The 24,157-nt window shown below is 44.1% G+C and overlaps 1 protein-coding gene across 1 annotated transcript; it reads left to right on the top strand.

Moving 5' to 3' along the window:
* The first annotated feature begins 5,979 nt into the window (after positions 1–5,979).
* On the top strand, positions 5,980–24,157 carry LOC110986873 (gremlin-2-like). Its single transcript, XM_022249144.2, has 2 exons — positions 5,980–6,763; positions 21,253–24,157. The coding sequence occupies exons 1-2, from the start codon at positions 6,723–6,725 to the stop codon at positions 21,830–21,832; spliced, it is 621 nt and encodes a 206-aa protein (XP_022104836.1). The 5' UTR covers positions 5,980–6,722; the 3' UTR covers positions 21,833–24,157.

The following is a 24,157-nucleotide window of genomic DNA, read 5'->3' as shown; positions in this document are numbered from 1 at the left end:
CGAACCCACGACCTCCTGCTTACTAGTGCAGATGTCTTAACCCAAGCCAAGATTAGACAAGCACTGAGCATACAGTGCTTATAAATATACGTTGGGTAAGGGCAAACCCGTTATATATAATTAACATCTCCCCAACGCAAAAATACATCTTGACAATAGTTCGCGGTACCCGCTGCTTCATTTGACTCGGACCGGCCAGCCGACCCCGGCAAGCTCGGTGGTCGAGTGGTTAAGACATCTGCACTAGTAAGCAGGAGGTCGTGGGTTCGAGTCCCACCCGAGTAAGATTGTGAGGTGTTTTTTTTCCGCAAGCTCTCGGACAAGCACTGAGCATACAGTGCTTATAAATATACGTTGGGTAAGGGCAAACCCGTTATATATAATTAACATCTCCCCAACGCAAAAATACATCTTGACAAAAAGAAAATTATTTGTTAATGAAAAATTCTATCAATTCCGAAAATTTATTCTCAATTGCGAATGAGAACTTCTTTTGGACAAAAAAGGTTCTTCAACACAATGACAAAAGTGATATAAAGAGTAGTACCAACTTAAGGTTTTGGAAACAAAATGTTTGTTCATTATTATGTGTACGGTACAGCGTACAGCTATTGAATACCAACTGTTCATGTACGCATACACCTGCCAGTTTGAACTAAGGTGAAAATAGTATTAGTCGCAACCCTCTCAATGCACAGCGCTGCGCTATGACAAGTCATAGCGCCCTCTTGCGAGTTTCTCCATGATTTTCTTCCTTTACGGCCACCAATCGCAAAAGACTGTTAATTGCTTCATTGTGGCGCTTTCAGTGTTGAGCGTGTCCTTGATTCTTGCTGCTGAGCTCAATACCCCCCCCCCCACACACACACACACAATCTAGAAATAAAATATAATTGTATCCCGAGGCGAATACTAATTGCTAGTATCCCAGAAGGCGTCTATTTCTCTCCCCTTGGAGCCAGGTCCCGAGGCCCCCGTCTCCGCTGGCCCGGTCTCTGCCCCCAGGCACACCCACAACAAACCTGCTGTGCCTGCAACTTGCACACCCCGCGGCACGTTTGGGAGTTCACGGGTGAATACCGCTGAAATCCACCCCTAGGGGTCCCTTTCCCAACCGCTTGAGCCGTTAAGTCGCGGTCGAAATACCAGAAATTCCCTTTTATGAAAAAACCGTAAATCATAAGGTAAAATCATAACAATTACAGACAGAACACATTCTGGGAATTCTTTTCAGAACCCCTTATAAATTTTCCAGAAGTTTAAGTGTTAATAATTGCGGCATTTTGTTACTCAGAATGATCCAAAAACACGCACATCTAAAAACAAACTAATTCCACAACTGTGCTCCCTCACATGCTGATCATAAATCACAGTTTCTAAACTTGAGCCATTGACACCATAATATTGTTTTTAAAAAATTAAAAAACTTAAATCGTTTCAAAGTTCTCATTCAGTGACTGCATGCTCAGCAATAATTTTAGTCCTCAAATGTTTGGAAAATATTCAAATTTAATAAACTTGGCCATTACTGGCAAATCTGTCCACCTGAACAAATAAACACATCAAGCAATTTTCATTGGAATGAGATTTAAAGAATAAAGAATGACAGAGACACTTTGGTTCTATAAATTCATGGAAACAAGTTCCTTTCCAACTCCAATTGTTTCAGGTCTTTAATTGACGATGAATACGTTTAAAGCTCAAAGCAAAAAGGAACAGTAAAGAACAGACAAGGACCAAGAAAGAACCCCTCTGAAAGTTTTCCGTTGATGCCATGGGTCAGCCGGGGTCGGTCTGTCCCGGCGGTCACTGTCCCCATTGGTTGTAAGATCTGCCTTCTACCCTTGACAGCGCGGCGGTGTACCAGGAGTGCACCGGAGCCGGCTTGTCTTGTGCTTGGGGGACATCGACGCTTGAAGCCTGCATGCCAGGGCCTGTCAGTCACGGGGAGTGTTAACACTTTTCCTGGGGACCTCACCCTGATACTCTCTGAACAGCATTTTAAATGATGTTCGAGACACTGTTTTCTCTTGCCCACTTATCCGTATTGTGTTTGGAATCGATTAACGGAAGGGGTGAAATCCAACTCTAAACGTCTTTTAGACTTCAATGCTCTTAACGTGTCGATTGGCTTAATGTATTCTGAGTGCTACTTTATTGCAACACACTTTTTGACAGCGCTGACTGATCTCATGACTGAATAGCAGTCTTTCCTTGTCAAGCCCACTCAGGATACACAATATTTAGCTTCCTTCAATGTCATGCCTGCTTTGCTGCTTTCTTCCCGAATTACTTCCCCGCTGTCCGGACCGCGGGACCTGGGGTCACGGGCGCCAACGGCACGCTGACAAGGCGCGGTGTTTTTTTGCGCCAGCGCCTACATGACAATGAGGCAGAGTATCGTAACAGTGGAGTTGACATCGGGCAGACTTATAAGTGGTTTATAGGTAAATCTGTGAAACACTGTCCTCGAAATTTCTCGCCAAAAGGTGGCCTGCGATATGGCAAGGAACCATGGGTGAAGTATCGTCAGGGCTAGATATATCCACGCATGGAGAGTATAGCTTCAACGCGAGCCACAGTGGGCAATTAGCCTATGCCAGCTGCCCCCCCTACACACGCACATACAAACCTATAGCCGTACTAACCCCTACCCCAAAGCGAGCCCATGTCTTCAAACAGGCCAAACTACATGAGGTAGCTGTAGCCAACTGGCCTATCATTATATTTTTTCCACTACAATTCATTCGAGTCCAACCCCAGATTTATCGCATTCATAGTTACATTGCCACCGGCTGCGACTGGCTCCCGGACTTCTGTCGTGTGTAATTCTTGAGCGGACATCTCAGACGAATAGTACAATTGTGATCTCGTTTTTGAGGGAGGGAGGGAGGGAGGGGTGCGAGTAGGTACATCCTAAGGGGTTTATTTGGACTAAGTCTTCGAATCCTTCCATGGAACTTGGAGGAGTTGTACTGGTCGTGATGGAAAGAGTGCCATGACGGTTTGGCAGGACGCCCTCACTGCAAGTTTGACACTACTGAACTTGTCTTATGTAGTACTCCATCGCTTTTCCATCTTGTTTGGGGAAGGATGTTAGAGTGGGAAGATCTCATTTGCTGTGTCAGTGACAGGGGGCACTTTTGCCCTCAGAAATGTATCCATAAAGTAAAAAATACGAAGAAAACCCCCTATGAACTGTATCCACTTGCAATGGCATTAAAGTTTCCTTAAGTCTATTCCTTGGCTAAAGTTCTTTCAGGAAATCAGTATGATTACTCAAAATAATCGGCCGAAAAATGCCGTCAGCAAGGTGAAAAGATGTTCTATCCTTCATGTAAAAAGTAATAAAGGAATGGGGAAAAATGAACTTTTGGAAAGAGAAAACTGATTTAAATAACTTAAAAAGTTTTGTGATTTATCATAATTCGAGCATTATAGAATGTACAGTCGCAAAAGTAATGACATTGCATTTTCTGTTGTCATCTGAAACCAGTCGGCAACGAATTGGCAGCTTTCACCCTCAGGGCTCTGCCAGCACTGAAAACCTAAAAAATACCAATGGAGTCCGCCTCGAAAGCCATGCCACACAACCAGTAGCCTCCCATGCGTCGTGTTTCCACCCTCAGGCAGCGGGTTTGACACCTCTGAGGCCCCTGTGGCTTGACGCCTTTTCTCTCCCTGATCTTGGTGTGGATTTATGGTAGAACCCAGGGGAACGCGGGGGGTAACCACAAACCGCTGGGCGAGAACAGTTGGAGTCAGGTTTGGAAGCAATGGGCAAGACTGTTCCAATCGAGTGCTGGAAATTTCATTCAATTTTATGTACTGGTGAACATCCATCTTCGATTGCAGTACTTGGCGCGGATGTTGAGGGGTGGGGTCACCCCCTCCCCGCTCATTGCCTTTTCTGACCCTACGTCTGAGGGTTGGAAGACAAGTAAAAAAGCATAAACATTTAGGGGTCACAACGAGAGTAAATGGCTTCACCAATTGTAGTACCCCCAGTAAAAAATCTTGGATTTGTCCATGAGTACGCTCATTTGCTTTAATTTTATTAATTAGCCCTCTTTATAGCATTCAGAATTTTCCCACTAGAAATAGACAAATACCAAAGAGTGACAAACCGGTTGAAAACTACCCAAGTTTTAAGGTCACAGAAACGTCCATCGCAGTTTGGCCTGCAAGTTCTGTTATGTGTATTTTGTTTGAGTTGAGTTCTAACGAACATCAAGCTTGTTCTCAGAATATAGTTTCTAGATAGCGTTGACCTGCTTTTGTCAGTGACGCAGTTGTGAATCTAACAACCCTTCCGAATTCCTGTACTTCCGGCATTCACTTGGGTCAAGCCCGTCATCAGGCAAGCAGCTGGTGGATTTCCTCCGGCGAGCGTGTGCCAAACTAAAGTTTGTTTTGGGTGGCGTTTTCTCGGTCAGGGGATTTTTGCCCGCCGGGGTATGTCTCGTTATGTCGGTGCCAATCCGGATTAGAAGAGGCATACATCAGAATCTAGTTTGGGTTGGGTCGAATCGTACGGCGGTGGGCAGGTTTTCTCAGTAATCAGTGCCACTTTCTTTCTCTGTGTTTCTTTGTGAGGTTCGGCTTGAGGACAATGTTGCTTAATAGTTTAACCTTGGAACATTTTGGGGAGTACAAAAGAAAAATTACTCTTCAAGGATAGATTTGGAGGAGATCCGAATTCATTTAATTAAGACATCAAGATATTCACATGATAACTTTCATGTTGTAAGACCAGATGTGGAAGTTCTGGCAGGTCATGTACGAGCGACCGACATCAAGTCCATCTCTTACAGTATGGTCCTTTTCGAATAAGAATTAATTAAGGCCCAAAATTAAAAGGGAGACCTGACTCCAGTCCTTATAACCTTTTGTGACTCGACGAGCTGGTATTTGGTCCGGTATGAGTGGTACAAAATAACCACCAACATCTTCAAAAATATTCATTCCAAAAGTTGGAAAAGTTTACTCTGAGAACATTCGATTCACAGGCCTGCATGAAATGCTCTGGCAGTATCAAACGACGAGTGTTGTACGTCCCGCTCATGAAACATTGATAGGCTGCTAGAAGATTCATCGTTGTATTCTAGAAGGCAAGATTATGAATGAACCCTCCGGTGAGGTTATTTTTTTTGGTCAATTACTTTCCGATAAAATAACTTTGGTAAGTCAACATTTTCAATAATTATATTCATGTAGACGGTTGACATGGTCGGAGGACGCGACCTACATTCAAGTCAAACCTTCGTGGCTTTTTCCGTGCTTGTACTTTTATGTTCACTGAATCTGAAAAGCCCGTTTATGCAAGATTGTCACGTTGTTGTGGGCATGCGAAACACTGGACCGGAAACACAAACTAAAAATATTTTCGTGGTATAAGAACAGACATTAACAGCTGGTCGTGCTGTGCAGTATGGTGGCGCTGTTCAGAAGAATAAAGCGAAACAAAGAACACCTACAATTATTACTTTGTCAGGTGACAACTGTTATTACCGGGGTAAAAGACAGGTTTAAAGCCAGTCTGTTTACATTAATCTTTTCAACTCCACTCTATAAAGGGGCTTCATTGATCCAGTTTTGATCTCTCTGGAGCTTATCCTAATTTTGTGAATTGATGCCAAGTCGGTACGTTTACCGCAGCCCACATGAGCTGATCTTCAAGAAGCTGAACAGAACCGCTTGAGGGCGACAAACAGTACCCATGTTAGTGTTGTCCATGATGCCCCCCGAGCATTTTGAGTTATTTTCAGAATCACGTGATCACGATAATGCTGGGAAAAAAAACCGAGACTGTGAGAATGAAACATTCATCTTTCGTCTCCTGTCCCATGTCAAATAGAAAAAACAGCATCTGCAGAAGATGCAAAGAAAATGCTAGCCTGCGTCGCTGTATTAAACACTTCCGCGTTATTTCAAAAACACCGACATATCGGGCACAAGGTTATCACCAACAAGGCTTCCTCGCGCCAACAGATCCCCCTCTCCACGGAATTCTCCTCGGCCAATTACCCCGGGCGCGTTTATGTTTCTTCCCGTTGCTGCTGTCACGGGCCATGTGTCCCGGCCCACCTTATACTATGCACACCAACCGGCGTTCGTGCAAACCCAAAACTGCCCTTGCGTGGTCTCCCCTGCCCGAATTCCCAGACGCTAATCCGACGACAGTTCGGCGCTACTGCAATCAAGTCCAACTAATCTCAATGTTCCCCGGCTAGGCTGAGCTGGCGATGTCGGGTCCCCGCGCCGGGCCCCCGTGCGTGTTTACGGCCTGGACGTCGCCAAGTCAGTTTACAGTCAACAGCGGATGGCGTAACGCTAAAATAGCGCCCTAGCGGTCTCGCCCGGTAAACCGGACCTACAAAAACCTGGCCCCTTCACGGGCCGCTCCACAGTTGGATTGCGACGGTCCTCCTGTTCGCATGGATGATGCCATTCAGCAGCAACCTGCCAGCACTTGATGCCAGCACTAATAGATAACGCACACGGCATTATAGACACAGTCACTAATACTAGGTCGGCTTGTGTACGGTGACTCCTAACTGGCTGTATGACTTATCCGTGAGTGACACTTGAACTTCAATTATTGGTTGACAAGCCCGTCTACCTGCCGTGTGCTTTCTCTTTAGCTCCCATACTGTGATACTTTCGCGAAGGCAGACGATTTCGGAGGAATTTTTCTGTCTTCATTCCGTTACCTGGATACCATGATGAGTGCAGTTTGCAGACATCTGAAGCCGTTACCATGGTGAGTGCTAAAAAAAATTAGTAGGCCAGACTATCTTTGCTTTGTGGCCACAAAAAGGGCATAGCCAGTTTATTTATCCTGGACGTACATTTACATCCAGATAGCAAATGTGAATATTTTGCTGTTTAAAAAAGAAATGAAGTTAAAGTTGCGGCGAAAGTCTAATGTTGAAGTTTCCGAAGTTGACATCATCTTTAACGATGCTGAATTTCTTTTTACCAAATGGCATGTCTTGGCCTTGGGAGTCAAAAATAGACTGCTCCCCTGATGATCAGGGGTGATTTTTTTTTCCAAATCCCTAAATTGAATTGAATTTTTCCGTTTGCCAGTTTACTATGATATTTCCCAGTCTGTGGGCAGCGGGCTTGATTGGTTAAGTGGTGGATGCATGCTGTGAATGCGCTCGAATAGGAAGATGAATTCCAGAACTTCAAAACCCTCTTTCTCCTGAGAAAGAAAAGTTATGCGTTCGCGTATTGACGGTTGCTCGAGAATAAAACTTGGGTTCAAAAATGCGTTCTGTACGTGGGAGAGGTAACCATCAAACTTAGGTCCTTTAGGTGGATGTTTGTTTCTAGGCTTTGTTGAACTCGTATACACAAATGCCTCCATTTTTGTGTATTCTAAGTCCCTGTTTTTGAAGTTGGCCTCACGTTCAAACTGGCGCCGAGACCAGCTGTGCGTTGCAGATATCGTTTCCTTTGTCAGTATTTTCTAAATTGTTAGAGTGCATCCGTCGGTTCGTGTTTGTTCAGTCGGAGGATTGACGAAATACAACCTCAAAATTTAGGTATAGTACGCGACATTTTTACAAATTACCTTTGAGGAACGCAGAGAGCTCTCGTTTTGCCCACCAGTATCTATTCAGGGAGTTAAATGAACCATGCTTGACCGAATCGCTTAGCATTAATACAAATTTACACAATCTGTGTTTTGTCTGTCCTTGAAGTAGGCATGCAACACAAAATGTCACTCATTTTCCTTCTTTTTAAAATTTGTTTTTTTCAAATTGATATTGTCTGGTAATCTTTAAGAAATTTGGGACTTGTGGGGGACTTTTACCTAATTTTATGCTCACAAATATTGAAAGCAAACTCAAACCACCGCGTGGAAATCCCGTTTTGTCAGTTGATTGATATCATGCTTATATCTAAAATTGAAACTAAATTCGGCATAGGTGGTTTCCAGAGAGGTCACGTGTTCCCCAAATGTTTGGCGCCCCCTCGGGCTATTATGGGCACGCCCCCATATGAACGTACCTACCAAAAGACTTACCTATTTGTCTTTTCCATTATTGAAAAGCCGCACTTTGTCTCCCACTCCACTCTATACATTTAGAGTGTCCAGGGCGTACCCATAAACTTCACTTTGGAAGGAAGAGTTGGCCCCTCAGTTGGTTTCCCGCTATGGCCCTCTGCCGTTCATCACTAATTGAATCAGGCGTCTTTTTACCGAGAGAGAAAGGCCCCACGTACCGCTCCGTCGCCACTCGCAATTTGGGCCTCCTCGGGTCTTCGTAACTGGGTTAGCGGGGTACCGGCCGCTAGTCCATGGGAAGGGCCGTACAGGGGTGGTGCGTGCGCCAACATACTCTGGCGGCTCGGCCTCTCGTCGTTTCCCTCATCCGGGTGTGCTATTAGGTGCCAGAATTTTGAGCCAAAACATCCCAGTGTTAAGGTCGTCGAACTTGGGTGATGCTCTGCTGTTTTTTTTAAGTGATCGAGGAGCTGTAACAGTTTGGCTGGGTTACGTGGGCGCTCTCTCAACGGCGACTGCCAGGCGACGCGGGGTGGTTTCTGGTACTCGCTCGTAACGGGTACTGGAATCAAGTTCCTTGAATCGCTTCCCAGTGAAATGCCTTTCCTGTTTCCCTATTTTTTATCAATCCCCAACCCATTTCTTATTTATTCTTTCTGCTGCATCACATTCGTAGTCAATCGTAATGGTGAAAGTCTTCTTTAAAAATGAAGAAGTGGCACACGGGTACCAATTAAAAGCGTTTGACCCATACTGTGCACTACGTGTACAGCGAATTCCTGGGAGAATCTTAGTTGGCGTCGAGAAGGCAACACTAATAACATTGCGTGCCGACTACGCCCGGCCGACACCGGACATGCCTGCTACCTTAGCGAATGCTCGGCGATATGCGATACGAGCTTGTGTTTCCTATGCACAGAGAAACTTTAGCGCTCAGCGGCACTTGATAAATCCGGGCCCCGCATAATACCCGGCAGTTGCGACTCGCTAAAGCAACGCATTGACGGATCGTAAAAAACAGTCACTTGTACGTGATGGGATGTTAAGGTCGTAAGGTGAGAACACTGATCTCGAGTCAGAAAACTGATATTACCATCAAGAGCTGGGGTAAGAGAAATCACGCCTGAGCGTGTAAGACGGATGGGAGTGTAGGTTGGAGTGTGGCGGATTTTGAGCCAACGGGGTAGTGCTATTTGTAAAATTTAAGAGTCACATAAGCTAAGCTGTCGTGACCGGGTAAAGCAGCTCTAAATCAAGGGCGGCAGCCTCCTCCAGGGCTGGGGAAACTACTGGGCTTGATAAGGTATTTACGATCCAATGTTTGGGTCGGAAAGTTTGATTGTCCCTCGTTGAAATCGTGGAAACCCTGGGTTTATGTGTGATTCGCTCATGTGCGATTCCAGTTCTCTTACTGAAGTCTCCTGTGGAAAAACTGAGAACGTCTCTATTAGGCAGTGCTCAAAGCGGCTACTTTCTGTAGCTTGCCACTGGCAGCCACAGCCGCAATCCCGATAATGCATAGGAATATTTCCCGGATCGCAGGTGCCCGCGGTCTGACCAAGGACCGCTGACACTGGCTGACTACCAGTGACTTTTCAACACAAAATCTATACGGAAAAGTAAAGGGCTCAATGGAGCGAATGAGCTGTGGCGTCAATGCCAGGTCTGACAAAGTTACATACCAAATCAAGGAGTTGAAAAAAAATTGTTGACCGATGGCGCTTTGATCCACCACAATCCAGAGCTGTCTATAGAGTGAGTTGCGACATGGGTGTTTTAGTTGTTGGAACCAAAATGGTGGATTACGCGTCAGTAAAACACAACGGCGGCATGCTTATGCTGCACACCTAATGAACAGCCATTTTGATTCCAAAGTCTAAGTTGGCGCTAGTCTCTTTAAACTCTACCACAATCAGTTTGATGATGTTGGGCCAGTGAAGTATTGAAATTGTGTGTTTTGGGGGCAGATTTCTCGGAAACGATTGTCCTTTTTTTTCATCCCTAATAAACTCACCCCCTTCCCCCAAGAGAGTGTTTGCTCCATCGTAAAAAGTGTTGACTCTTTGAAAAAGAACACGAAGGATATTCGCGATATTCACGACATGATCTGATTCCCATCAACACTGAAAGATCACACACAACGTGCTACAGAGCAAACCTGACAATTGGCCTACTGCCCGTTTTGGACACAAGCATAGCGATACTCTCGCAGATATTGCGAAAAGTGGTGATGCATGGAATCTTTTCCGTTCATCATCAAATCTTTACCATGTCTGCCCTGCACGTGTGGTGCGCTGTTTTATGTCGGGGCCAATGTTCCGGATGGCTGTTGTCCTCATAACTAAAAGCTGTTGTTTTCTGAGGTAAGCTTCAAGTACGCCTTGTCGTCATTAGATTTCACAGTGTCTCTTAGCGAAGAACAATAGGCTGTTGTTCAAACAGTCCTTTATTGTTATGGCTAGCCTTCGTGTTGGACACTAGGATTCAAACCTTCACCCACAGGAGTAAATAGATTTGTAAACTTCACATTTTGGTCTCGATTTCAATGTAGCTTGATGTTTCTTGAAGACAAAATTCAGCTACATTGCGTCGACTGGCCTCAAGTTACGTATACATGGACTAAAATCGTTGGACCGAAGCCTGAATCCAAAACCAGTGTCGAAGCCGACACTACCACAAAATTTGACAACCGCAATGGTGTGATAAATAAATGGCTACGTAATGATACTGATTGCCAGTAATAACAAACGGTCCGTCCGTTTGTGATGATCATACGAAATCTTGCATGTAGTTGTATACAAGGAAAGGGGGGAAGAGGTTGTGGCAATTTGCCAAATTCCTCGCGCGGGTAAACTTCGCAGGCACGTGCCGTCAAGGTTCCGCTGTGCCTCTGAACCCCGGGACCCGCCGAGATATCCAACGCCGACACCTTAGCCGGCCGTGTAACAAGTTGACGATATCATACAACCCCCATGGGGTTCGGGGAGGACACGAAGGAGCCAGAAAAGGACCTTCGCGGCCCAATGCCCTGCAGGCTAGAAAGGGTCTGCAACTCCCCCCCCCAAAAAAAAAATCTTTAGTCAGGGCAACAAGATAAAGAACCGCCCCAATGCACGAAATGTCCCTGCGTAGTTCACTGCCCTCAAAGCATCCCTTTCTGATCTTGAGGTAGATTCACACTTGTTGGAGACCGAGAAGCATTCTGAAAATTCCACCTCCATCTTTGACCGGTGCAAGTATGAGTAAAATGATACTCAATTATATAGCCTTGTATACTTGACTCGTGTGTAGGTGACAGCGCGATTTACTCCAGGAGAATAAACAGACGCAAAGCAGTCCTGAAGAAAAATAGTTGAAATTTATCTCGCCTGTTGCTTCTCTGGAAAAAAATTCACTCCAGGCAAAATGATGGATGCTTGAAATCTTTACCAATTTTGTATCGAGTGAAAGAGCGCGTGCGCCGAAGAACATTACAGTTTAAAAGTGACTAATGGGCTGTAGGAAAAAATCCAGTCCCATACAATACCGCCATTAATGTGGTTCCAATCCTATTTCGCGATGGGACTTCAAAAGGTGAAGTCCCCAGAGACAGCCACTGCTACCGCAAACATGTCGGCATTATTCCATTCGACGCCTAGTGTACCGCCTTTTCACCCTCATAATTGGCCTGCTGGATTCGGAGACAAATTGCCCTTAGAAGGTAAATGGCAACCATCTTGATAAGTTGCAGGTACGGGTACGTGCGTGGCCGTTCAAACCTTTGTACTGGGTTCGATTTCCGCCGATTTCATGAATCTGCACATTCGTTTGTGGAGAGACGACTTCCGCACATCCCAACCCCAATTGTGTAAAATTTGGACGTGCAGTACCATTCTCGCCTCGAGTTAAACTACAAATTGTCCGAGGTTCGTGTCTCACCCACGCCCCACCCGACACAAGAAAAAAAGCCGATTTTTTAACTGTATTGTGACCTACAAATGACCGTAAGCTGTGCTCAGCTGAGGTGAAACTTTGCATATGTGTAAACCTAAATGACATGTTTTTACCGTTGTGCGAAGTGTCTTTTTTTTTTTTGGCTGTACAATGAAGATCAAGGTGCGAAATGTTTTAAAGTTCCCGTGCTGGAACATCTCCTCATTGAGCTTTGTGTACATCGAGGCGTTCTTCGTACTTTTACATGCAGTTTGTACGCGCACTTATAGATCCTGTATTCTCATACACAAACCATTTTGGCTCTTTAAGATAAAAAGTTCCTAGAAGAAGCCTTCCCGGGTATAATTTGGTTCCAGAAACCTCCACCTCCAACTGACCATCAGAGGTCAGCGGTACTTGACCGTATTTAAGACTGTCGTTTACCCCTGAAAACGGACGTCCTGCGCGATTACAAGGTGGATATTAAAAAAAGGTTGCAGTATTGGGTTTCACTACTCTGTTGTTGTAAGGAATTGACCAATTATGTCCAAGATTTTTTTAGCCTCCCGGATTCCTGCCCACATTTCTTGTTCACGCGGGGCGCTTTAATTGAGTTCAGCTGACTCCGTGGTCACTAGTACTGTGTAGCTCCTAATTTGACGCTGAACTTTCATTAAAACACCGTTAAAATGAAGAGAAGGACCTGAACAAAACCGACGATAGAGTGTACTATAAAAAAGTTATTTGACAAACGAAAAAGGAACGCTGTGACGATGATCGACCGTAATGGTAATAGAGATTAGGGGGTTTGAGGACGGGTGCTGCTGGTTATGGAGGTGACAAGTTTGACGACGATGACAATCATGACCATAATATGACTCCGAAGGCGATAATTTGAGTATTGGTTGGAATTCTAAAATGCGATAATGTTGATTGTGACAATGACTATTGTGACGTCGACAGTACGGCAGTGAAAGTCATGACGACGACGACGATAATGACACTTGTCGCGAAGCTCAACGTTGTAAAGATGTGAGTGATGCGGTGCTTGGAAATGAAAGTGACCGTCTGAGGTCCAGTATTTTCCCGGTAGTTGTTTGTAACTATACGAAGCAAGCATATTCTCGTCCATATGATAGCCAGAGATTCGTGGTAACAGACACAGTGGAAAAAGATACCGGTATTTTTTGTGTCGATAGTTGGGTAAGGAAAGGTGGGAATCCTATTTGCTTGATCAATGTCAGTTCAGATCACCGTCAGCAAACTAAAATGATACTCGAGTTTCGCATTGGTATCGATGGCATGATCATCATTCACATACCATGATCAGGGGCCACGAGTCGCCAAAATGCCAGCGCCAAGTTTTCAATAGAATGAAATTCCAGAATTTCGCCCCGCGTAAAACCCCCTGTACACGCGCCATATTCGCGTTCGCCATGCCTGGCCGATCGCTCGCTCCTTGCGTCTCGTCCTGAAAAGTCGACTGCAATATTTCCGGCGACGTCTGAATCTATCAGGACAGATAAATAATAGGAACTGTCACGATAAATTATCGGCCCTGTCTGAAGCAATCTCGGCCGGTGTTAAAGTCTTCGGACAGCTGCCAAGGGATTATTTTTCGGTGTCTGTTCCATTCTGGCCAGGACTTGGGCAGTTGACGGCACAGTGGCTGCGTGTGGGGCGCGTTCAACCCTATATGTAAATATTCTATTGTAAAACGGCAGACTAATTATTAAAACCAAAAGCAGATTAGTTGTTTCAGAGAGTCTTTCATTTCACATCAAGTCTGATCTTTAAAGCCTTTGAAGGTGGGATCTTTGTAGGTAATTTGAGAATGACTGGAGTTTGTTCGGAAAAGGAAGGTTTAGACTGTCCATTTTTTAAGATTACGTACAATTGTAATATTTATTTAGTTATGTCTGTTCATCCTACAGTGCATTTAGCGCCAATTACCGGACGATAATGAGTGAAGAAGACAATGAAGAAATATTCAATTTTAGAGGTGGGAGGAAAACCCACGGACTCAGGTACGGACTGAAAACTTAACCACATGTGGACCGAGCCGGATTCGAACCCAGGCCTCCAGTGGTGGAAAGGCGAGGAAAGAGAATATCTGGCCCTCCTTCATATATTCAGAATACTAAGATTTAAAGTACGGTTTACAGTGCCTAAGTACTCTACGGATTTTAGTTTAGTTTAGGTCTTAGCGAGATGAGTGTGAATGTGGAACGGAGTAGCGAATCCGAGAAAGTTTGAAACGGGTTCTTGGCGCTCGGGAAAGGCGTTCGAGGCTGGCGCGGGTTGAGGCTCCTCAAAAGGAAAAGCGGGTCCGAAGAAGAATACACAAGATGATTCGGGTTTACTGTGCTGGGACAAAATACATAGTTTGTCATGAAATCTCCCGAATATTTTGTTTGTTGAGTTCTTCCGGTCAGGGGAAGTACGGCCTACGAGGCTGCAGCACCCTTTCCCTACTCGTTAAACCGTCTTGTTCCCTTCCAGTCAGCAGCACAGTCATGAGCACGTAGGTTGTCCTCCATGTGCCTGCCGTCTGTCACTCCAAGCCGCCTGACTCGGTATGGCAAACATCAACTCAGCCATGTAATCCAATTTCTGTTGGAAATGTTCGTGCCCGTTGGCCCAAAAGTGTCCGCCCCGTTCAACCACCGATCACACTGACGTGTCCGCAAGGTGCCATCGTCTTTGAGGAACGATCGCGATTTACAACAACACCCGCATTTTCTTTCATTTTGAATCTCAGATACTCTTCCCTTGTCGACTGTGTACAATTGCGAAATTCATTCGATTTGACACATAGGTCAGGTACCGTACCACTGACATACTGCTGCAGTTAATCTCAACTACAAGAAGACTGCCAATCTGAGGTAAATCTTGCGCCCATAGGCCTAACGATCTCTCACAGGAACCACGCAAGAAGGAAATACACGAAAGATGAGTTCATATCTTGTCAAGAGTACTTATACCATCAGATGAATAACTGACTTTTCAACTTTGTTACCCGTTCAAATTAGTGGGGGGGTTTTAGAAATTTAAAAGATTTTAAATCCAGAAATAAGGTTAACTTTGTATTTCTGGAAAATTAAATCTTCTGTGCATGCCCAGTGTGGCTTTGAGTTTAAACCTGTTTTACAGTTCAGCGGGTTGAGTTTTATGTCTTAAAAAGCTTGATATTTTAATAGACAAAAATATATTCGAACTCTAGACTCAGGGGTATTATGCAAAATCCGGAGTCAGTCGTCGCCTGCACTGTCAGAGACTAATAAACGATGAATCAGTGACTTTACCGACGAATGGGAAATCCGGATAGAACTTCTGGAAAACTGGTAACTGCCAACTAAGTGAATTATATTGGATAATGGAAGCTCGGAGTCAAGGGCAAGGGAGATGGGGCGAGGGGAATGGGGAGCGAGACTTAGCGCGACGCCACAGAGGGGAAGATTAAGAGTTGGCCATCTGTCCCGTAGCGGGACTCCATCATGTAGCAGTTGCGATTGCGATCATTTCTCCTTTTTTTCCTGCACTGTCGGTGTCATTGAAAGACATATCCCAGCACAGCATACCATGCAAAAATCCTCTCTTTTCAAGTTTCTAAAATTAGTATTTATCGTTGCTTTCTAGTCGTATCATTCGAAGCAGGGTGACGGTATTGATAGCTGTTGCGAAAAATCAAGTGTAGTTTCGATGGCAACGCGGCCTTGTGGCTTCGGCGCCGTTCTGTCGGCTGAGACCAATGGGCGCTTTTGCTTTGATTAGCCCAGGGAGATGGGTTACAGGTCTGGTGACCGACCCCCACATAGACTGTAAGCTTTGCTCACGATGCACCTTGTTATAATACTAAACTGCTCGCACCCGCCAGGGGGCGCGCTGCTACAATGAAAACAAAATCCGAAATCGAGGACCACACCCAGGAAGCCTCACTGTGGGTCCAATTTGAAGTTTCTCAAGGGTCATATATTAGCTTCCATCCCCTCACGTACGACCAACTGCCTCGAATGATTGATCTTTAGTATAATTTGATCTAACCTTCACTTTATAACCACTATTATCTTATCAAAAGTACCAATTACAAAAACACACAAAATAACAAAGTGGAAATGTAGCGAAAGGGAGAATAAAAAGCTAGGAAGAGCATTAAAAGTGCATAACGCAAGCAATTTTCGACTGATTTGATTAAGGATTTTCACCTTTGACTAACCTCTGCTGTACGTAGGGGGTGCGTCTCATGCTGGGGAAGCCCTACAACGTGCTCTCTTCGCGTGCCGTTCTGGTGAGCGAGAGTATGCGAGAAAACTGTCATTAATTTTCTCTGAATTTTCCCCTTCTTCGCTTCTCGGAGTTATTCCAGACAATAACAAACAGCACCAAACATTGATATACTTACCTACAGAAACAACATTGTGTAACTTTATTGAACCAACTGTTCCACAAAAAAACGCCTCGACAATACTGTCTGCAATGCAGAGACACGGAGGATGTTGCCCTGAGCGAACTGACGCCAGGGGCTTCCAGCATCAACTTTGAACATGATTTTTTTCTAAAACTGACACAATCAAGTTTAATTTTTGGCGCATCTCTTGTAGCAGTAGGGTTTGAAGTCCGATATTACCGAGTCTTAATAGTGGCATGATTTTGCTCGCTTTGGATGAGATATTCACGTACATCATCGAAGTCTGTATATTTCACTACAGTGCATAAGGTGATGCATGGGAGACAAGTTGCTGAGGCCAAAGGTTGCCGACCACGCACTTGTTGCAATCTGTCTTCTTATTCTTCGGCTCCGTTGATGGATGAGCAACTCGTACAACCACCGATAGGCCGGGATCAATCACCGTCGCTATTCAGCGACCCCCCCCCTCCTTAATCGCTGACAAGCGCGCCGTGGCAGATACCGGGGCCTGTCACTAAGGTTCGCGGGCGCTGTCTTAAACGGTAGGTCGGGCTTGACTCCCGGATCGACCCCGGCTGACGTCCCTGTGACCCCTGAACCAAACCGTGACACGGATTTCCCGTGGTCCAGTGTGGCCGTCACGCCGTCGGCAGACCGATGAAGCTTCAAATTCAATTTTGAAATCCAATACTCCAAGAAATGGGCAGACTAAAGGTATAGTAATCACTGACACAACCGTCCGCATTGTCATGAATATTAAACATACAGGAGTCGGGTCATGTTATCAATGACGATTTTTTAGCCGTGGACAAAGAAGTTGAACTTGACGTAGATAGCCCATGAAGATGAAAAAAACCTGAACAATTTATTATAAAAATAAAAGCGCTAAAAAAGCTGAATCTTATGACATGTAATTATTTGTCCAAAATGGAGGGGCACAGAAAAGTAGCCAAACGATCCGACAAAACAAGATTATCTGAAGTCAAACTTGAAGTTTTGTCCTATCACTCCTTGATCATTTTTGTATTTATTTCTCGACAAAATTGGATTCAATGGCCTTTTTACGAGCAGCACTCAATTGTTGCCTGGCTATTTGTATAAATAGATGGTTGAGAATGAAGAAGTCTGATTGAAATGAAAAGTAGGACTACACGGTGAAACCTTTGTGCGTGTTTATACCGGGCCCGGCTCAGACGTGACACAATGCGTCAAGTTGCCGGCACTTCGAGACGTCGTCTTAAAACGAGGATAAACATTGTAAATTTGTGCCTTGTCTGATCGAAGTTAAGGAGCTATGTCAATAAATTTAACAGAAGTGGAATCTTTAGGTACCTTCTGATCTTTAGTATATTTGTTTTCACCCTTTCGTGAATTATAAAATGTATTTCAGTCCTGGAAAATATGTGAAAAGACTTGAGTGTTACGGGGGCCAAGATTCTAGATTTCCTCTTAAAGGAATTTGGGTTGTGGTGGCTGCACTCTATGGGTACGACGATTAAGATTCCCCCCCCAAGAAAAAATATTCCTGGAAAAACACAAACCGTCCACGGTCTAAGATAACTGGGTCTCGAGATCCAGTGGATTAGTCAGGTTTTAGTTTCGTCTGATCCCGTGATAATCCGAGACTCGGAAGACGAGGGGAAAAACTGGATCCTACAGACTGCTGGGTGGGACTTTCGCGCCGAGTGTGCGGCATGGCTAAAGCCGTCAAAACAGCCCATAATCTGGTCTGATCCCGCCACCTGTAATCTGTTCTAGTTCGACTGTGCTCCAGTATTCGATTATTCCATTTCTGAGTGGATTTTATAAAGCGTGTCTGTAAAGGTGCGCATCTCTGTCACACTCAGGTGCCAAATAGGCCTAAGTGATGGGAAATCAAGATTTTGAGTCATCCATGCATTACCATTTCAACTCAAAGGCACTATATTGGTTTTGTTTTAATTGTCTTATGGGCAGATGGTCAAGTGGAAATTGCGAAACAAATATCAAGTAGTTGTGTATCCAGCAGGGTGGGGGGAGCCCCGACATATTCCTTCCTTGCCAGACTTGTTTTCTTTTAAAACAGTATTCGAAGACGGACCGCGAAATACACGTTGTCATATCGGCTTTTGAGCCTTCAAGGATCCTTCAAGGATGGACGAACACTGTGTCCTTACTCTACTTTCCTGCCGTTCCTAAGAATCTTCCAAATTCTCGGCAGGAAAAAACAAGAAGGCTGAACAACTCCAGTTCTGAGGAGCATTACGGCGGGTGGGCCAGTCAGGCCGAACACACAGCTGTAGAGTCGACTTAACTTTCTCTCCTGAGTACGCTTAAGCCAAATCTCTCGCGGCAAGAAAAATAATAAAACGGCAGGCCAAAAGCAAACACCAGCTTCAGAGATAGGAGTCAGGGTGTTTGACTGACGGCCTAATGTTGTCAAACAGGCCTTACTCGCTTGTTTGTGTGTCCTCCGTCCTCCGCGGGCTCCGTGACCACTTAGGGCGGTATTTTTTCGAAGGCGCCAAATGGGTTGTTGGCGGTTCCCGGGTAAAACGCTGGAATTTATGAACGTCGCCACGGACTATTAAGAGTTGACATTTATAGAAAAATAAAACGGCACATTCAAGGAATGACGAAGAGGCGTTTGACAATTACTAACGCCGGGAATACGTCATTTTTGAAACTCGTTGTGAACATTGCAAAATGATTTAAAAGAACATTCAATGTTTGTTAAACATTTGAACTAAGGTGAACAGTATGACATAAATTCAGGGCTCCTCCAAAATTGACACTTTAAATCGGAAAGTCTGTTGATCTTGAACATGACGGGAAAAACAGCTTTCTGGCTACAAAATGTTTCATAGGGGCAATGATTAAAGGGGATATGGGTGAAATTTAGTTGTTCTCCCTTCATCCCTCGCCACAGAAGCCACAGGGGTCTGAAACTAAAAGCAGAAGTGAAGCTTAGGGGGTCAACACTGTCGCTAGGTCGAACTGGACAGAGAGGGGAATATGACATTTGTGCATCTGCTCCGTGAATGGAAAATCATAGTGACTTCTTTGCATGCGTGGCTCATACACGGTATGGCGGGAAAAAAACAACACACCAACAGGGTGGCAGACTTTGGGATGAAACCATCCAACAACCACAATAACCTTGTGGAGTATGAGGGAACGGTAAACAGCTGGATCTTCAAGAGGAGATGGCTGAGAGTAAAATGCGAGTAGCCCGCTTGTGGAGATGCTGGACAAGTGCAGTAACAAAGGCCGACAGACCACTATGATTGATACAAGACGTTCAACAGATTCTGACGGGGGGAGGCACCTTTTCAACCCACTCTTCTTTGACCGCATCCCAGCTTAATGAGGCAACCTTCGAGTATCATACGAGCCGTTTCCATAAAACGCCTCATCTCCCCGGACCACCGTGTTTTGAAAGACCTGTACGTGCTGTTCTGCCGTTTGAGGAACCCCATCCCAGACTGAAGAGGGCGTCGCGCGCCAGACTCTAGTGTTTCTGGAGTGTCTGTAAACCGCGCCATCGAAAGTGCGCACCGTGCCAACAAGTCAAGTGGTGAAAATTTAATTGACGTAAACACACTTCGCCCATTGTTGTTCGAGAGTTGGCCTCGGCTTGCATAGCTTTCGACGACCCCGGACTGGGTCGGAGAATTAAAACCGCTGCGACATCATCGTTGGCGAGTAGCTACTTTGGAACGGTCTAGTACTTGAACTCTTCTGGAAGGTTTATAGTTGAGAAAGCCGTCGATTTAAGCTGTCTGCTTCTTGCAGGATCCAAACATAAAAGACAAAAAGAGGTTGCTCAACCAGACTATTGGGAGTCGGGATGCTGATACAAGACAGGGTTCAACTGTCGGGCAAACCAACCAAAAATGAAGCAAAAACATGCTTTGAGAATTGAAGATCTTGGCTTGTACTGGACCTCTGAGCGTCTCTTGACATGGCGAATGAAAATGGTTGTTATCTATTTAATACTATAAATATAAATTTGACACGGAATTGGTCGGTCTCTGTCGATCTCCAAACACTAATCTGTGTTTGAAAAATAGCCCACGCACAGGATATACGGTGGCGTGTAAAATAAGCAAACAATGGTATTCTTCTAAAGTGTGTACAAGAATTGTGTGCTTATTCTTTTTTTAATATCCGGCGTTGGCGGGTCGTTTTATCGTTTATTTTATCGAGGTAAATTTAACGAACGCTCTTTAATGTCTTCCCAATGTCACTCGCGTTCTTTTTTTTTCCGAAGAATCCGTTTAACGCTTCGTTGACGTCTGTTTACACGAATAGGCTAATTATAACTGACTTCGCATTCTGTAGGGTTCAAATCGATTTGAGGGGTTGTTTGTTCAGTTTTCGTTACTCTTGTTAAGTGCATTGGCGTTGTATCCAGTCCTAGATGTTATCATTTGGATATTATTAAAGTGAAAGGTTCAGAGGCGTAAATTTGTGCCAGAAATTTGGGAGATGGGGATTGGGAATTGTGGGGGGCGAGGGGGGATGACATGCCCGGCCATGGCAGTTCGAAAAGTGGAAGGGGGTGCTGACACCATATGACACTATATGTAATATATATTATTTAATATGTACTACATTCCTGCAGAATATTACGTCAGAACAGCATAGTTATGGCTTCTTTTTATATTGTTCTCCCTTTTTAAAGTGCTGTTGATTTTGATCGTTGGCATGTCCAAAAAATGTCGCCATAGTTTTTTCTCGCCACGAAAAAGTGGAAGGGGTAATTCAATAGCCTACTACCCATCCCCCGGGATTTACGCCCACAGAAATGTTGGTTTTTGGTTTGGTTTGATTTGGTAGGTTTTTGTTGTTTCCTCCCTATTTTATTCACGATTCAAATTATCCAACAAAGCCCTGCTAATACTTATTGATTTTTTGTTCATATCCATAGCCTATCGGGGAACCGAGTCTCCCTACCAGCCAGATCAATGCTCGTCTGCTGTGTGCTCCTGGGCCTGATGACCACCCGATCACTCATCGCAGCTGCAGCGACGACCGGTAGGAGACTACCCCAAACTAACCCATTGATCCTGTTGGACGCGGACGACGAGGATTCCACCACGTCATCGCAGCGAGGCGCCAGCAACGAGAGGGGCACGGGGGGCAGTGGGCCTCTGTCCCCGGACGAGATACTCACACCTGAGAGCGGTGAACCGTACGAGGTGACAGAGAAGCAATACCTGAGGGGTGACTGGTGCAAGACACTCCCACTGAAACAGCGCATCGACGTGGAGGGCTGCGTTAGCCGGATAATAACCAACCGTCTCTGCTATGGACAGTGCAACTCGTTTTACATCCCCAAACAGTCGTCGGACTTCAACGACGCCTTCAGGTCTTGCTCTTTCTGCAAACCGTACAGGATAACCACGTTCACGGTGAATCTAAGGTGTCCCGGGCAGACACCCAGCATCCAACGGAGGAGAGTGGAGAAGGTCAAGCAATGTCGTTGTGTCGCGGTGGATGTCTCGTAACTTCGCTATGTCGTCGTGTCGGACTTCTGATGACTTGAGGTCTACGCACCAAGAAAAGACTACGACGTATGCGGGTTGTGGTGAGCGTTCATGATTGGCGAGAAGTCGTGCAACGTCATTCATAACTTTGGCTGAGTTAGGGTCGAGTTCCTCGATATCCTAGGAGTGGTGTGTTGTGGAAATAAACCCGCACGTCCTGGGATACCAGAGATACAGAGTAGAATTAAGACAGGAAAAAAATATTGATGGAGTTTATTCATGACGCATTAAGCAGTAGCACGCATCAATTTCTGTTACCAGTTTATCTACTAATCTCAAAAATATTATAATACTGCTTAGCTCTAAAGAGGCGCGTATCTCTAATTTTGAGAATGGAACCTTCCGTGAAGGTCGAGCGTATAGGCAGGCATGTGTCAAATACTATGACCCCCCCCCCAAAAAAAAAAATCTGATTTCACTGGATACATGATACTTATTTCGAATGCTCCATCTGTAAGCAGTTGCATACTAATTTCGCATCCGTTCAAAGCATTTGTTTGTGTTTGTGAGTACCAGCTTAAAATACAAAATGTCGCTCATAGAATTTTCCAGTATAATTTGCTGTACGTTTTAAGTTTACTCAACAATGCATGATGTTCCTGATCTTCCTGTGTTTCACAATGCAACTTGTGGCCCGCCAGAGAGTAGATGAGATTGACCTTTATTTACAATTTTAAACTGACGTGGCTTTTTCGACAAAAAATTACTAACAAGAATTCAATTAGCTGGGAATAACGGTGTCGAACAAACTGTAAGGTCGCTTCGTCCGCAGAATCATAGGTTTGAAAAAAGGAATTGTATGTCGAACAAAAACTGTTTCTCTCTTGCCCTTCATCTGCACATCAACAAAACACGTTCACGAGGTTATAGGATCATCTTCACACGGCTATTAACATTATTTTTGTTGTGACTCTAAATAAAATTCTGACATTCAAAAGATGTGAAAGTGGCCTCCAAAAGCAATGTTGGAAAATCTAGTACTCTGGTACTATTCTTTAAAGGTGGTTTACAAACAGACTTTTTCAAATGTTAATTAACGGTAACTTGATCACTGTTTCACCGTACGACTTCGTAAATAAACGATTTTTAAATACTGCCGTAGACTACTAAATATTGTACTGTATTTACTTATGAAAAACGTTTAAGACAGTGCTTGTTTATAAAAGGTTATGTGTACCTCATTAAGTATGTATTTTATTTCATTAAAACTGGCTCTAATTATTTTAATATATATTATATATTTTATTTGTAAATATGTTACATACGCAAACTTCTATTATTGAACAGAATTATTTTGTTTACAAGACTGAACGCTAATTCAGCCTTTCTAGTGAGGAAGGCAACCTCTTGCGATGTGGTGAAAATTCTTAGTGAAAAATTGGGAAAAGTGTTAATTGCTTCGTTAAAGAAGTTTAAAATAAAATTGTGAATGAAACTGAACTCACTCGAAATTTCCCTACCAAAATGAGAGAACCTTTCACATTGTACCAGCACTTATTGAGTTATTACTTATTATGAAATATTTTTTCCGTTTTTATCTGCACTAAAATGTTCATGTAACTGCCAAACTTTCGAGCCAAGTTTTTTTCTAACTCTTGGCATGCGCCTAAGCACAATAAATACTTTCTAGAAGCCGTGTTTGAACACGACGAGTGGTTTTCAAGAAAAACCAAAAGGACAAAAACAAAAGCCGTATATAAAAAAAAATCTCTGGCACTTGTTTAGAATGCTGATGCAGACTGAGGAATCTTTGGGATATCAAACGGCGAGTGTAAGCAGATTGGTCACAAAGAAGCCATCGCGCAGTATGGGGTAAAAATGAGTTGACAACGGGGATGAAAGATGCATTGTTTCACGCGGTTTTCAGTCGAAACCAAAAGCAAGATTTTGTTGACGCTGTCTCGATTCACATTTTCACAGGCACCAGTAAAACATTCGAAATGTCATAAAATTTTGATCCACTCCGACCAGCTTTTGCATATTTGTCAATTTGTGGCGGAGACAGCTATGTTGTATGAAAAAAAACCTCCACATGATAAAATGATTGTGTATGAGAATTGTGAGCTCAAAGTATATAATTCAATAATTTGCTTTACATGATGTAAAAAAATTGTACTATTAATCAGTATCTGAAACTTTGTATCAAATTTGTTAATGTGTCATCTCGAAAGAACAACTGATGAGTGTATTGATTGATAATCGAGTAATGTTGCTGATTTTCTCTTTTGACGAGGTCATTTCTATCGTACAGTTATGGTGATGAATAAAACTGTTATGCATATGTCA

This window comes from Acanthaster planci, linkage group LG01 (assembly GCF_054643075.1).
Source record: "Acanthaster planci isolate LZ-2023a linkage group LG01, COTS_SCS, whole genome shotgun sequence".
In the NCBI taxonomy this organism is placed as follows: domain Eukaryota; kingdom Metazoa; phylum Echinodermata; class Asteroidea; order Valvatida; family Acanthasteridae; genus Acanthaster; species Acanthaster planci.
This window is presented reverse-complemented; position numbering and strand designations above follow the sequence as displayed.